This window comes from Odontesthes bonariensis, chromosome 6 (genome assembly GCF_027942865.1).
Source record: "Odontesthes bonariensis isolate fOdoBon6 chromosome 6, fOdoBon6.hap1, whole genome shotgun sequence".
Lineage (NCBI taxonomy): Eukaryota > Metazoa > Chordata > Actinopteri > Atheriniformes > Atherinopsidae > Odontesthes > Odontesthes bonariensis.
In genome coordinates this window covers 33,553,613-33,569,745 of record NC_134511.1, presented here as the reverse complement: position 1 = coordinate 33,569,745, position 16,133 = coordinate 33,553,613, and the positions used below count along the sequence as shown (strand labels likewise).

General features: G+C 43.6%; 2 protein-coding genes across 2 annotated transcripts; both read right to left on the bottom strand.

Annotated features, from left to right (window-relative positions):
- Positions 1 to 960: 960 nt before the first annotated feature.
- On the bottom strand, positions 961 to 3,201 carry LOC142382967 (uncharacterized). Its single transcript, XM_075469092.1, has 3 exons — positions 2,739 to 3,201; positions 1,634 to 1,778; positions 961 to 1,515 (listed from the first exon to the last, which is right to left on the bottom strand). The coding sequence occupies exons 1-3, from the start codon at positions 3,136 to 3,138 to the stop codon at positions 1,164 to 1,166; spliced, it is 897 nt and encodes a 298-aa protein (XP_075325207.1). The 5' UTR covers positions 3,139 to 3,201; the 3' UTR covers positions 961 to 1,163.
- A 468-nt stretch (positions 3,202 to 3,669) lies between these two features.
- Positions 3,670 to 16,022, bottom strand: hps4 (HPS4 biogenesis of lysosomal organelles complex 3 subunit 2). Its single transcript, XM_075468424.1, has 13 exons — positions 15,690 to 16,022; positions 15,499 to 15,578; positions 15,121 to 15,211; positions 14,827 to 14,970; positions 14,634 to 14,741; positions 14,056 to 14,172; positions 9,226 to 9,320; positions 9,022 to 9,094; positions 6,284 to 6,408; positions 5,467 to 6,151; positions 5,205 to 5,331; positions 4,841 to 4,952; positions 3,670 to 4,551 (listed from the first exon to the last, which is right to left on the bottom strand). Exons 2-13 carry the CDS (start codon positions 15,528 to 15,530, stop codon positions 4,380 to 4,382), a joined length of 1,881 nt encoding a protein of 626 aa, XP_075324539.1. The 5' UTR covers positions 15,531 to 15,578; positions 15,690 to 16,022; the 3' UTR covers positions 3,670 to 4,379.
- Positions 16,023 to 16,133: the final 111 nt, after the last annotated feature.

Here is a 16,133-nt window from a genome sequence, read left to right as displayed (position 1 = left end):
CAACCAAAGAATTGCTGTCATTCCACCTAAATTCATATTTAGTGACATAACATGTCTTTTTAGGGGTTTTCATTTCTTTCATTATTTTTTTTTTTTTTTTTTTTTCACTGCCTGGTAAACCGTTGAATAAACCAGGTAAAAACAACACGTCTTGTCATCAGATTTCTTGGATTCCACAGTTCCCTGCCATTGCAGGCTGTAGAGAGCCAGTGAGCTTTTATCTGTAATATAAATTTCACAACATGTTGACGTTTTTGGGTTTTTCTTTTGGAAAAAACTGAAGATGTGAGATGTATTTAAATTGAGACTCTGAACAGCAAAACATCCGCCAACTCACCCGTTATCCAGGCAGCAGACCACATGTGAGGCGGTGAGTGTGTGCTTAATGCGTCCTATCATACAGTAGATATGTGTGTTGAATAATTAACTGGAAGCAACAGAAGGTGGCCTGGGAAATCTTAGCGAGACCCTTGATCTTCTCTCTGAGATGTGGCATATTTCTGCAAAATGGGAAATGCAATAAAATGCTGTCTCTTTTTAATAAATGTGCTATTTTATCAGAATGTGTTGCTGCTGTTTTTTTTTTTTTTTTTTTTTTACTTTACCTTGTTACTCAAACATCCTTCAGTTGCTGTAAAATGTGATTTTTAGGCCTTTCAAATATTTAACAGATTTTGAAATTCTGCAGCGTTGTGAATTCTCGGATACCTAAAAAAAAAAAAAACAGCTCAAAAATGGTCCTATATTTCCTGACAAATTAACAGAGAAGCAAAGTTCAACATGTCCACAGCACGTGCCAGCCGTCTATTTGTTCAGGTGCAGTTTCCACCTTTTCCCAGCAACTGTCTAAACGTCTCTAAATAGAAGCACATATCTTGAATATGTCAAGCAGCTGAACAAAGTGGACAAAACCAGGTGTAGTGAGAGAAAAGGTCACACACTTTTGTTATAAGCCACCTTTAAAACAATTTTAATGGCCAAAGCCTGGCAAAAATAACTTTCCGTCGGTCATATTTACATATTAAAAAAGATCTATATAGCTTACAAAACATTTATAAATTAACAGATTTGACAAAGAAGTGCATCATTTCCTTTTAAGCTTTGAAACAGCTTGTTGTCTTTGAAGAGGGATTCAACAAGTTCAATGTTTCCATTTGAAAAGTCTAATTTCTTCTGAAGTATAGAGCCATGAAGGGTGTGTGTGAGAGGCGACTGCCACCAGTTTCACAGGGTACGTCTGATCCATCCCGACTGCAGCCCAGGATCAAGCCCAGGTCCATAACTGGCAGTGTGTGGGTCAGCCCTTCCCCCCACACATCACTATTTGTGTCCTGCAAAGCCCCTAAAGAGGACTTTTCACCTGGTAAGTCCTCGTTGGGGAAGAGCGTCGGCAAACGTATGTTTATCAAGCTGGGACCCCGTCCTGCACCACCTGCCACTTCATGCTGGCTCTGGAAAAGGAACAGCAGATCCACTCTCAGCTCCACTGTGTCACCCACTAAACGCAGACGGTACCTAGAGCAGACAAGCGACAACTGGGTTACAAACCAGGCCACAGACTCCTTAGCCCATCAGAGAAACAGTGTGTCTTTATTCTGAGTTCTAAAATGCATGTAAAAGCTGTGATTTTTACCGCGTAGGTAGGTTGTGCTTTGCCATGAATGGAATTATGGGGTGGATGTCCAGATGCTGAGGATTAGAAACCTTAAGGTGAAGCTCGGCTCTCATAACTGCCAGTGATAAAATCTCCCTACTGAGGACAAACTCCACGTCTGCATCTGGCGAGGAGAAAAAGAAACAGTTCAGAAAAACTACAGCATTTTTATGTCACAGAGGCAGCCTCAGTCATGATAAATCCTGCAGGTTTGGGAGCAAGATCTGCATCACAGAGGTGACGTTTTCACTTTTAATGGCTTGTTAATCTGTCAGTGGGATATCTGAACAATTCATGGAGGGAACACTAATCCTGCAGAGACTCATTTGAATGCAAATAACACAGTCTTCTATACAACTGCATTAAGCAAGCCATTAACAACCTCAACACTGCTTTAGAGGTCTTCTTCTACTCAAAACCAACTCGTGACACTTGCCAGAAAACAATGCTTCAGTGTCACTTTGTGTGTGTGTACATGTGGCTGTTTATTGCCGCTTTTACATCTTAGAAAACTCTGAACGTATTAATTCTTATGTTTCTGCCATGGTTTATCTTTGTCAAACAGCCATCTTACATCCACTTATGGCCACCTATGTTTTTTCTCTCATTTGTCCTTTTGCACTATACACATCTGGTTTGCAAGACCTTCAGATCTGGTCTTGACTGAAAAAGTGAATTAGTTGTCGAAGATCAGCATATTTATTGACCAAAGCGCATAAAAATAACTGAATAGAATAGCTTGAGTTGAATTCTTGTTGGAGAATTGTTAAGTGCCATGGCACCGATTCTACACATCAGTGGGGATGGAGCAGCATTCCTCCAGAAGATGTCCTCCGAATTGGAGTTTTCATTATTTTAGTGGAGACAACTGTCTAATACTTCTGTCCAAAATCTCCCATAGGTCATGAACTGGGTTAAGAACTGATTACTAAAAAAGGTCATAACATAACTTCATTTGAAAACCATTCAGAGACCCATGCTTCCCTAAAAATCGCTTTATTGGCATCTGTGAAATAACCACTGAAATGATGAGGTTACAGGATAAAATTAGATCACTCAACTTCCTTTTACTGATATTTCTCACCTTCTCTCAAGCGACCTTGAATGCCTTTGACGCTCCAGCAGTTTACTCCCTCTTGACAGCAACGGTAAACTCGTCTTATAAAACTGAAAAGAGACTTTCCAGGGAAGACTAACCCGCGCGGGGCCCCTGAAGTAAGGGGCCGCACATGGAGTTTCAGCAGGGTCGCGTCATTCCCGGGGGCTTTCTGCGTGTTTTCCAGCCACGGGGCAGTCAGCTCCGCGCACTGCTCCCGGTGCCTCAGTACGTCCATGCGTAAAGGCGGTTCAGAGGGTTCATCTTCAGTTTTTGACAACTGTGACAGAGATCCAAGCGAGTTCACCGCGCGACCAAATACTCCTACATTACTTATCATCACTGAGATAAGAAATGAAGCAATCCAGATGTAGTTTGATGCGGCCATCGTAAATGAAGGCTGCTTCTCTTTGATGCCAGCTCTCCAAGGTTTGCGTTCGTCGTGTTCGGTCTTCGTGCTATATAGCCCACTGACAATGGAGACAACTAATCATTTAGAATTTGAATCCTGCCCTCCTTACAGTCCCTGCCCCTCTTTTTGTCCGAGCCTCTAACCACTCGTTTGACGCCCCACAGCTTTCTTTTAATGCGCGTGCATAATGAGGCGCCCCAAAGCGCGCCGACCTCATCCATTCAAATTCAGCCACTTAGCTAATGACTCTAATCACTCCATATGTAGATCTTCAAGAAAGATCTTATTTACAGCACGTATAGCACAAACGAACGCACTCTTCGTGCACAAGGATAATATATTTTTCATTAATGAATCTGGCTTACCAAACTGCTCTTCTTCGGGTCGGGTTGGAAGAAGACCACGGGGAAAAAACGGAAGCCATGTTGGAGGGTCACACGCAGGCCGCTGAATGCCGTTAAACGGTCCCTTTGGGCTTTACACAAGAATTTACACAAGTTGCTCTCATAAGTCTCAAAATGGAGAGGATTAAACGCTCGTTTTATTTCCAGCAGTGATGCATCACAGTATATTACACCACGTTCACATCAAGCTTTTTCATACATTTTAATCAAGGACAACAACAAAAAAGGTAGATCTGGGAGACGTTTTCATTTTGATAAAAATTGCTGAACACTTTTCTAAGAAATCCAAGTATCTTTTCATCTAAATGTCTCGTTGAATGCAAAAAAATACAGGCACAACATTACCTTTATAAAGAAACAATATTGTAAAATGTGGGCAGTGAACACAGACTTAATACAATTCTAGCTCTATACAGAAGCCATAGTTTTAAGACCTTACAGAAACTAAGTTAATACTCAAACAAAACATGAAAATAACTGAAATATTCATGGTAAACCTCTTTTACAATCATCCTTTCAGCCATCTCACGTTCATTGTTATAATTTTTTTATTCAATTTCAAAATTTTATAATACACGTGTGCAATAAAGTTTCCATAGCATTATGCTAATATACAATCTGTTGTGGATACAAGTTAACCTCAGCAGCTTCAAAAGGCAGGAACTGTTCAATCAAAACTCTACAATCGCTGGATAGAAAAATTTCAGAATTTTAAAGGGACACTTTGAAAAAAGTCTGCAAAAACAGGCAATTTCGTCACAAATTTACAATGCCACTCATCTTGAGCAGTGAAGGCTTCTTGATGATGTCCAGTCACAGCAGGTTAACTCCGTGTTTCAGCAGTCTGTGTCGGGCCTTGCTGGGCAGCGAGAAAGCACTGTCCTGGTGGTTAGGAATGCCAGAGTTCCTCAGCGATCCCCCGTGCTGCTGGAAGTAAGTCTCCTGGGCCACGCTGCGGGTTCCATACACAGCAGCTCCAGCACTCCTGCAGTGAAAATGTCACAGAAATTTACACTTCAAGCTTGCAGAATGTGGACATGCAAGAGAGAACAGTAAAGTAACATATCAAAGAGACCATGGAACAAAAATGAAGAAGGGTTTCTTTGCCAGTAATTGTTGCGGAGTGATCTGTGCAAGCGAAAGATAAAACATTTAGAGCAAGTGCGATGAGAATTTTACAAATGATGAAGTGACAAATTCATCTCCCACCCCCAACTTTTACTTGAGAAGAGCAAGAACTCCCCCAACCACCACCACGTCACAGCCGTGCTGACCTTATAATAGCCTCCTGCAGAGTTTCAGTGTTACAGAAATGCGAGTGAAGAAGTGATGTGGCTCTGACAAAAGGATGCTCCGGGGCTCCCCCTGGTCTGCCAGACGCGTTGGCTGCAGAGACACACAATAACAGAGGACCATTAACCTGGACAGGCATGTCTGCTGCACAAAAGAATGCTGATCACAGTCTCACTAATTAGCTGTTAGCTCATGCAAACACAAACATAAACTGGCTAACCCCCCCTCCACCCATTTCTCCAGGTAGAAATTCCTGGGCTTATACTCAGTCTAGCAGAAAAGTTAAAACTGGGAGGCACAAAGGAGTAAGTATGGAGAGATACATAAGAGCATTGGGGCCCTTACTTGTCAGAGTGCTCTGAATGCAATCAAAATGGGCAAATATGTAGGGTCCTGGAGCACCTGGGGCCCCTCGGGAGATGTTCCTGAGATGGGCCTCGAGTCCATTGAGTGAAGCCAAGCTACTGTGATACTGGACACAAACCACAAAGACATGCTTGAAAATGAAATTACCCAAGATTAGCTTTATACCTCCAAACCAGGGCACTCACAAACTTGAATACATGTTCTACTGCAGTCACAGAACACAAGAAAAAAAAATTCTCACCACTTCCTCTGTAGATGCAGTGTCACTCATGAAATGAGGTTCCACCAGCAGAGTCAGCACCAAGCTGTTAACCCGGTGCATATAAAGTGTCATTGGGATCAGTAGACTCTCCTCTAAGCTGTCAAAGGCACAGGAGAGAGGAGGAGGGTGTCTCAGCTCTGCCCTGTGGCCTTTAGCAATCTTACAGCAGACCCCACTATCTCCCACCACCATCTTATCATCATGTTCCTGATCATTCCTGGAATCAGCCCCTCTGTGGTCATAAACTTTCCCACAGGCAGCGCCTCCATCTCCGTCACCTCCGTTTAGATGGGGGTTTTCCTCAAACGCCGAATTGTCTTCGCCGCTTTGCAACCTGCTGCCTCCGCCGTCGTTGCTGTGAAAACTGTGATAATATGAGTTTTCCGGTGCTTCCTCCTCAGTTTCATGAGAGTTACTTCCGTTTGAGAGTGTAGGCCCGAGTGACTGAGTTGAGGGGCTGGTTGAATTGGCGGCTTTGTGTGACAGAGCTGGGCTAAACACAGAGTTATCTGATTCTGAAAGGTGAAGGCTGAAGCACAACTTCTGGGGAGTTTGAGAGGAACTTGGATCAGATGGCTCTGACTCAGTTGAGGGTGTGTCTGATAAAGTCCTCGAAAGGCGGGTCCTCCTTGGGGGAGCATCTTTGACTGGGGTAGAGTGGGAGCTAGAGGGTGGAAAACCATTTGAGAGTCAGAAATGCCTAGAAACGTTTCTCAAGCATCCTATTAGAACTTTGTGAAAGCCAAATATGTTCTGTAAAACAAAGCAACTGAATTGGGGTGTAAAGAGTTGCTACCTGAAATCTTTGTCGACAGGAGCAGACTGCAGGTACAGGAGTTCAGACGTGGTGAGGAACACATTTGTGGAGCCCACAGCACTGCCAAGTGAGCTGAATGTGCTTAGTTCATTGGACCTCTGGGCCTTCATTTAAAAAGAAAGCAGTGGCTTCCTGTTAGTTCCTGTTCCAGTAACAGTTTAGATCTATCATATCTTATCTGCAGAGCTAATTAAAAAAAATACCATGCTGGTTGATTCCTGTAAACTGAATTTGTGGTTGAAGTCAACAGCTCGTTAATTTAGCATAAAGCCTGACGTCAGTAAACAAAATCTGCAAAGCATCAACTGTGAAGAAATACCCTGGCATCTTATCCCTGGGAAATGGAAAAACTTTTTGTATACAGATAAAATGAAAAAAAAAAAAAAAGATCCAGCATGGCAAAGATGTTTAGAGTTTCTGATGGGATAACAGTTTTATATTGTATGGCATTTAAAGTAAAACTTAAATGGCATCATTTTCACAATATAAATTTAAGTATCACAAGTTCAGATCCATAATATCACAATGAGATATTCCAGATTAGGAGTCAGTGACTGGAGTGTCCTTAGGTGCCTGTCTTCTTCGAACCTTAGAGAGTCTGTGGCTCTCTTTGCTATTAAGGTGGATGAATGTTTGATTTGAATGCCACGAGACATGCGTCCTTCAACCCAAAGTAAAACATCAGGCCTTTTGAAATAATATGCTCTGCACACACAAATCAAAAATAGAGTTGTTTGATCACAGAAATAGAAGACATGATTAGTGCAAACGACAGGAGGGTTTTTTTTTTCCATTTAATTTAAAACCTCAAACCCACTGTGAAGGACGATGGTGGACGTGTTATGATTTGAGGACAAACTGCTGCCTCAGAGAGTGGACAGCTTGCACATATGATTAAACTATTAACTCTGCATCATATTTAATGAGTGTTTGATGTCAATGTAAAGTATTCTGTCCAAAAGTTACAACTTAACTGGATATGGAGCTTGAACAGGACGATAATGTTCTGCATTTAGTGATTAGAAGAAATTAAGACTTTTGAAATGGCCAAGACAAAATACCAGACACGATTCCCTCTGAAATGTTGTGGAACAGATGTTTTTCTTTTTGTTCTATAAATCAATTTCTGTGGTATGTGCTTACTTTTTTCGTATGTTATGTTTATGCTTATCCCTTTTTAAGGACACTTTGTGGAGAAATGATCTAGTGAAATATTTGGACAACATTGTATGTCCTACTTCTCTCCGGGTACTCCGGCTTCCTCCCACTAACATGCATTTTAAGTTAATTGGTGTCTCTAAAATTGTCCTTAGGAGTGAGTGTGAGGGTGTATGGTTGTTTGTCTCGTTTGTCTCTGTGTGGCCCTGTGATGGACTGGCGGCCTGTCCAGGGCATAGGCGCCGTCTGCGTGGGTGCTTCGGAGCCCGGGCACCCACGGGGATTAATGAGCACCCACGGAAAAATCCGAGCATTGAAGTGACACAATCAACCATTATATAGTAGGCCTATAGCTCGTCAGGTGTCTGGAAGCTGCGCGCCGGCGCAATTGCGTTTTCCAACCGGCGGGGAATTTTTCCTGGTCGGGGCAAAACCGGGCTTTCCAAAGCCATGTCATCTGCTGCTGCTGTAGTGTTTTCCCAAAATTCACCGAATCCTTCCCGAATAGCCTTCAGATCGCCTCTCAGTGTGCCAATCATTTCTCTTGCGCTCTGTGTGTGTAGCTGGCGCTTTTGGAGAGCGGCGTTGACCGCCTCCACGCGAGAGAAGAAAGTGAGCATGAGCCGCAAAGAAAAAAAGTTCCAAACTTCTGCAAGTGCACGAGCAGTCCACTGGCTTTCTCCCCTGCATCACCTTTTTCATTTGCGCTCAAGTCCTCTAGAAAGTCCATCAAAGCACTGTAGTTTGCAGCAATGGATTGTAAAGAGGCCGCCTTCACAGTCCAGCGAGAGGGGCAGAGAGGTCTCAGCGATGGTGCGCCTGTACCCTGAAACTCCTTGAACCAAGCGAGTCGTTTTGGTGAATTTCTGATCAGTGTGATCAACTCGCGGATGAGGGACATGAAGTTTCTACATGCAGGGATGCTTTGGACGACGTAATTCAGCAAATGTGCGGTGCAATGCACATATTGCGCCCGGGGCTCCTGCTCCAGCACGCGTGCATTTTAAGAAGACGTACTATGTATGACCAATAAAGAAGTATGAGAATCTGAGTGGATGCGGTCTCCGAGTTGTGAGTACAAGTTTCAGTACTAGTTTCAGTTTGTATAAATATATTTTCAGTTCAATTCAGTGCATGTTGTGATTATGTCATTGGTTTTTAAGTCGCTTTGTAGAAAAGCATTTGCCAACTGTAATGTAGGCCTAATTCCATTATCAATTTCAATTCAAATATAGGCTATTTTATTGTAAAATATTGATGTGACATCCGCAGGGAAAATAAATAGGATACATTTATTACACATACAAATAAAGTGACCAACTCATGAAACGGTTATATTATTGGAAAGCAAGGTTTTATGGAAACGGGTCTTTCTGTGGGTCGCGACCCCCAGTTGGGAACCACGAGCACCCACCGGCATAAACATAAGTCGGCGCCCCTGGTCCAGGGTGTACCCCACCTCTCGCCCATTGACCGCTGGGATAGGCTCCAGCCCCCCCCCGCGACCCGACCGACGGATTCAGCGGTATAGAAAATGGATGGATGGATGTATGTCCTACCTTGGTGTATGTTTCAATCTCATGAACCATGATCTTCATTGTGAGCTCTGGAGACATCTGTGTGCTAACAACTCTTAAAGGAGAGGAAAAATTGTTGTATTTCAGAACATGTCATAAAAATCTAAAGATTTAAAACAAAAACAAAATAAACACTGTCCAGGAAAGAGGTGGACATCTTAAAATGTTCAAAAAATATCAGCTCACCTTCCTTTGAAAAGAATACAGCCTGCTAGCACTAGAGGGCAGCGCTGGCATGCCTGAAGAATGAGGGCGGCTTTGAGAAGGAGAAGTGGATCAACCTGGGAAAGGAAAAAAAAGACGTTTCAGTTCATGCAGAAAATAAAGAAATGAATCAATGGTGAATGATGGCAGTTTATAAGATAATGACTGGACCAGTTTAATTGTTAAACAAAGATACCTCATATGACGGATATAGCCTACCATGTATTGGCATGTGTTTTGAGAGAATCGAAGAAAGCTGCACCAAACAAGCCTATTTACACTTTATTTATTTTTTAAATTTCATTTATTCTGACAGAATAAATATAACCCAGGTTTTAAAAAAAAAGCCATCTGTTTGCTACATTATTCAACTACTACATTTAAATTAAAATAGAGCATTTTTATTAGTATGTTTTAATGCTTAATTTAAAACGATACACTAATTTACAATTTACAAATTTCTCTGAAAAGTTTACCTAATGATGTTTTACAAGACGTTAAAGGAAAAGCGCTTGGAATAAGACAATAGAAGGTCATTATTTTTTACTATTTAACTGTACATGTTGTCTTGATAGTGTGAGCATGCATGGTGGAAGTGTTATGATTTGGGGACAAACTACTGCCTCAGAGAGTGGACAGCTTGCCCATATGATTAAACTATGAACTCTGCATCATATTTGATGTTTGTTTGTCTCATTTGTCTCTGTGTGGCCCTCTGATGGACTGGTAACCTGTCCAGGGTGCATTCTGACCCTCGCCTAATGGCAGCTGGGTGGGCTGCAGCCCCTCTAAGCGACCCTGAATTAGAAGTGGGTATAGAAAATGGATAGATGCATGGATGACAGCATACGTTGCTCCTAAACCTGTACAAATGCTTCAGCATTAATGGTGCTTTCACAAACTTGTAAGCTGTCCCTGCCACATACCATCACAGATGCTGGTTTTTAAACTGTGTCCTGATTTATAAGCTGGATGGTCTCTCTCCTCTTATGTCTGAAAGATGTGGAGTTTATGACTTTTTCCTTACATGTAAAAGCTTTAACTTGCTTTTCTGGATGAAACTTTGTTTTCTGAAGTGTTCCTGAGTCCATTCAGGGAGTTAAACGACAGAATTGTGTCTGATTTACATTTGATGACAGTCGAAAGTCCAAAGATCGCAGCCACTTAAACAGATTTTCAGTATCCATCCATCAATCCATCCATCCATCATCTTCCACTTCTCTGGGGGTCGGGTCGCGGGGGCAGCAGCTTAAGCAGAGAAACCCAGACGTCCCTGTCCCCGGCCACTTCCTCCAGCTCTTCTGGGGGGACCCCGAGGGGTTCCCAGGCCAGCCGAGAAACATAGTCTCTCCAACGTGTCCTGGGTCTTCCCCGGGGTCTCCTCCCAGTGGGACGGGCCCGGAACACCTCACCAGGGAGGCGTCCAGGAGGCATCCTAACCAGATGCCCGAGCCACCTCATCTGAATCCTCTCGATGCGGAGGAGCAGCGGTTCTACTCTTCCTTTTATAGCCAAGATTGTTGAGAAAGTGGTTTTTAATCAACTCAGTAACTTCTTGAACTCTAGTGGACTCCTTGACAAATTTCAGTCAGGCTTCCGAACTCACCACAGTACAGAAACGGCTCTTATTAAAGTGTTAAATGACATAAGGTTGAACACTGACTCAGGCAAGGTGTCAGTTCTGGTATTGTTGGATCTCAGTGCTGCATTTGACACTGTGGATCACAGTATACTGCTGAACAGGTTGGAAACCTGGGCAGGACTCAGCGGGACAGTCCTAGAATGGTTCAGGTCCTCCTTGGAGGAGCGAAGTTATTTTGTGACTATTGGAAGTAATCAATCTGATCGAGTGGCTATGACATGTGGAGTTCCTCAGGGGTCAGTTCTTGGACCCCTTCTGTTCACTCTATACATGCTGCCTCTGGGTCAAATTCTGAAGAACTCTAAAGTCAACTACCACAGCTATGCAGATGACACACAGATATATCTCACACTGTCTCTAGATGACTGCAGTCCTATAGAGTCATTGTGCGACTTCTTAGAGCAAGTCAAAAAGTGAATGAACCAAAATTTCCTTCAGTTAAATCAAGAAAAAACTGAGGTCATTGTGTTTGGCAACAAAGAGAAGAGGTTTGCTGTCAGTAAACATCTTGAGTCACTGTCTCTAGAAACTAAAGACCATGTCCGGAACCTTGGCGTGCTGATAGACTCAGACCTGACCTTCAACAATCATATCAAATCAGTCACCAAATCAGCCTTTTATCAACTTAAGAACATATCCAGAATTAAGGGTTTCATGTCCCAAACAGATCAGGAGAAGCTGATTCATGCTTTCATCTCCAGCAGACTTGACTACTGTAACGGTCTTCTGACTGGACTCCCCCAAAAGAGTCTCAAACAGCTGCAGCTCATTCAGAACGCTGCAGCCCGAGTTTTAACCAGAACAAAGAGATCAGATCACATCACCCCATTTCTCAAGTCTTTACATTGGCTCCCGGTCAGATACAGAATAGATTTTAAAGTTCTGCTACTCGTCTACAAATCACAGAATGGTTTAGGTCCAGAATACATGAATGACATGCTAGCAGAGTATAAACCCAGTAGAGCACTGAGATCTGCTGACTCAGGTCAGATAGTGGAGCCCAGAGTTCAAACTAGACACGGTAAAGCAGCTTTTAGCTGTTATGCTGCACACAACTGGAACAAACTACCAGCAGAACTGAAAACAGCCCCAACTGTAAGCACTTTTAAATCCAGGTTAAAAACATTTCTCTTTCGGTGTGCATATGGTTGAGTTTATATCTTTCTTTTTCCCCTCTTCTTTGATTGCTTTTAACTGTGTTTTTCATTTTTATTCTATTTTTTTTTCTCTTTAAATTGCTGCTTTATGCTGTTCTTTTAAATGCCTTGTCTTTATGTAAAGCACATTGAGTTGCCTGTGGTATGAAATGCGCTATATAAATAAAGATGCCTTGCCTTGCCTTGCCTTACTCTGAGCCCCTCCTGGATGACCGAGCTTCTCACCCTATCTCTAAGGGAGAGCCCAGACACCCTGCGGAGGAAACTCATTTCGGCCGCTGAACAAGAGTGAACAAGACCCCGAGATACTTGAACTCCTCCACTTGGGGAAGGATCTCATTCCCGACCTGGAGAGGGCATTCCACCCTTTTACGGCTGAGAACCATGGTTTCGGATTTGGAGGTGCTGATTCTCATCCCAGCCGCTTCACACTCGGCTGCGAACCGCTCCAAGTGAGAGCTGAAGGTCACGGGCCGACGACGCTAACAGAACCACATCATCCGCAAAGAACAGAGACCCAATTCTGAGGTCGCCAAAACGGACCACCTCAACGCCCTGGCTGCGCCTAGAAATTCTGTCCATAAAAATTATGAACAGAATCAGTGACAAAGGGCAGCCCTAACGGAGTCCAACCCTCACAGGAAACATGTCCGACTTACTGCCGGCAATACGGACCAAACTGTGGATCCTCCTCTCCAGTACCCCCAAATAGACCTTACCAGGGAGGCTGAGGAGTGTGATCCCCCTATAGTTATAACACACCCTCCGGCCCCCTTTTTTTTTTAAAGAGGGGGACCACCATCCGGATCTGCCAATCCAGAGGCACTGTCCCCGATGTCCACGCGATGCTGCAGAGGCTTGTCAACCAAGACAGCCCTAAAGCATCCAGAGCCTTGAGGAACCCGGGACGGACCTCATCCACCCCTGGGGCCCTGCCACTGAGGAGCTTTTTGACCACCTCGGCAACCTCAGCCCCAGGAATGGGAGGCCCCACGTCTGAGCTCCCCGACTCTGCTTCCTCATCGGAAGGCGTGTCGGTAGGATTGAGGAGGCCCTCGAAGTATTCCCCCCACCGACTTACGACGTCCCTAGTTGAGGTCAGCAGAGCCCCGCCCTCACCATACACGGTGTTGACGGTGCACTGCTTTCCCCCCCTGAGCAGCCGGATCGTGGACCAGAATCTCTTAGAGGCTGTCCGGAAATTGTTCTCCATGGCCTCACCGAACTCCTCCCAAGCCCGAGTTTTTGCCTCAGCAACCGCCGAGGCCGCGTTCCGCTTGGCCTGTCGGTACCCATCAGCTGCTTCCAGAGTCCCACTGGCCAAAAAGGCCCAATACTACTCCTTCTTCAGCTTGAAGGCTTCCCTCACCACTGGTGTCCACCAGCGGGTTCGGGGATTGCCACCACGACAGGCACCGACCACCTTACGGCCACAGCTCCGGTCAGCCGCCTTAACAATGGAGGCACGGAACATGGCCCATTCGGACTCGATGTCCCCCACCTCCCCCGGGACATGGTTGAAGCTCTGCCGGAGGTGGGAGTTGCTGGTTTTCAGTAATGTTCCTTAAATACAAAGAATCTCCAGATTCTTCCAACGATATTATATATTGTAGATAATGAAATGCCCAAAGTCTGCGAAAGTTTGCACTGACAAATTTTTCCGTTATATTCTTTCACACAGTTATTTTTCAAACATTCCCAGTCTTCTGAAACAACTTGTTGGCATCAAAGTGAGCAATTACCTTTTAAAAAATATATCTGCCTCAATATCTGTCAACTTTTGGTATTTGAAATAATTAAAAATAGCTTTAAATGCAAATCATTGCGCTATTTTATTTTTTTAATTAACCCTGTATACCGGTTAATGGCAGTTTTATGTTGAGACATACTGAGCACTTACACAACACCTCAGGGCATCGTGACAAAGCAATATCCTGTCTTCAGTGATGCAGCAGTATTAGAAAAGCCGCTGCAGGCCAAAAGCAGAACTCTCTGACAATATTTTGTACGTACATTAGTTGAATCGATGGTGATTAAACACGGGAAGATGTTGTACAGCTCTGAGGGTCCTGACTGCAGGTGGGAGAGGTAGCGTGCCCATTGAGCTGCCAGAGTTTCCTGACTGTTAAGCTATAGTGCAAATAAAAGGTAGAATTACAAAACGCATGAACAAACAACTTCACCATGGTCTCAGGCATTTTCAGTACAGTTTTGCCTAACATGTGTTCAGCTTTAGGTCACTCCTTGCAGAGCAATAGCCCTGTAAAATGTCCGCTTATAATAACAAAACTACTATTATTTGTCTATTTCAGAATACAGCAAGAATACAATTCTTCTTTTATCTAATTATATTCATTCAATTGACTATTACTCAAATATAAGCAAAAGCAAGCAAAAATAAATCAAAATTTCTTGTTTGATAGTAAATAATATCTTATAAATTCCAATTTATTGAGATTTTGGTTCTCAGTTTTTGTAAACTACTCTTGAAAATGTTGTTTGTGTTGTGATGTTGTTGTAAGAGGGACAAATACAACATTTAAAGTAAAACACAGCAAAAAAAAACATCTTTACACAACTGCAGGCTGCACCTGATAGCTCTGGCGAACAGAACCGTTGTAGAAACAGAAGAGGTTTATGAGCTGATCCAGAAGCTCCAGGACACTGATGATAGGAACTTCCCCTGAGCAGCCCAGAGCCTGGGGGGGTGAAGATTCAGGGAAAGAGTGAAAATGAAGTAAAGTCTGTCTGAAAAAACTCTCAAGAAGTTGCTGCTGAACTCACCCAGAAGAAGTCATCCTTCATGCGGACAGCAAACTTACAGCGACGCAGCCTCAGTGTGCGGATGGGAGAGGAGGAAAGCTCAGAGACACAGCGGCCCACGCCGGCCAGCTGTCCGCAGAGCAGCTCCTGCTTATCTAAAGGGGTCTGACAGAAGTATGCAAAGCAACGATCAGCTGCCTTGTTACCCAAGAGAAAAGCAGCAGAAAATCGAGCCTTGAAGGGTCAAATATCATCCTCAACACACTCCCACCCACAAACTTCTCTACGGCTTGCAACAGACTGTGAAAAACAGACCTCTTCGGGGTAGAAATAGCAGATTCCCTCTCTTGTAAGGTCGCCCTCTCCTCTGACCTTGGATCCATCATAGAGGAAGAAATAATTACACCTGCAACACGAGCACACGTGAGAGCTGTTCCTTTAAGATACTAAAAGCAAATATAACAGCTGGCAGAGGACTTAGAGGAAGTATGCCACATTGGAGACATTCAAGTCAGGCTGACAAGAGCAGCCAAACAACAAACATCGATCAAAATTGCAGCTCTGAAGCAATCAGAATTTAGATGACACCCTATTTACTTTAGTGACTCCACTAACTACAGACAGAGTGTTTGTTTCTGAGCCCATCCCGCAGGATCTTGCGTGTGTCTCAGTCTGGATCTCAGTCGATCTTACCTTCTTAAGCTGGGCAGCATAAGCTCAGCCATCAGTTATCCAGTATCCATGTATATCCACTCCAGCAGGCTGAGGATGAACTAAAAAATAATAAATAAATAAATAAATAAATAAATAAAAGAAGTTGTCAGCCGGGATCTTGCAAACGCAGACCACAGACTTCCAGCTGTTTGTGTCAAAAGCAAATTTACCTGCCACGCCGCCGAAAGATGGACAATGTTCTCAGGTTTAGCTTTACGCTGTGCTCTACGTTCAGATAAAACACTTTGTCAGAGGCTGATAGCGCCACTTGAGGAATGCAGATCAGTCACACGCAGTGGAAGTCATGTGAAAGTATGGGAAGCACAGAAGGACAAACTAGTGCGTCATTAAGAAATATTTCTCCGCAAGCTTCCCGGCGTCAGAAATAGTTCAGACTTGCCTCAGAAAGAGGATTACATCGGTGTTATTCATTCTGCGACACAGTTACTGATGAATTGCTGCAGCGTTTTATGACTCAGAATCAGCGTAAATTATGATTATGCTGAATGAGTGAAAATAAACGCACTGAAACAAGGCCTGTGCATTATGGAACCCACGGAAACAATCTAATTCCAAGATACTATGATGTTTCAACAGCGACATAAAAGGTTGTA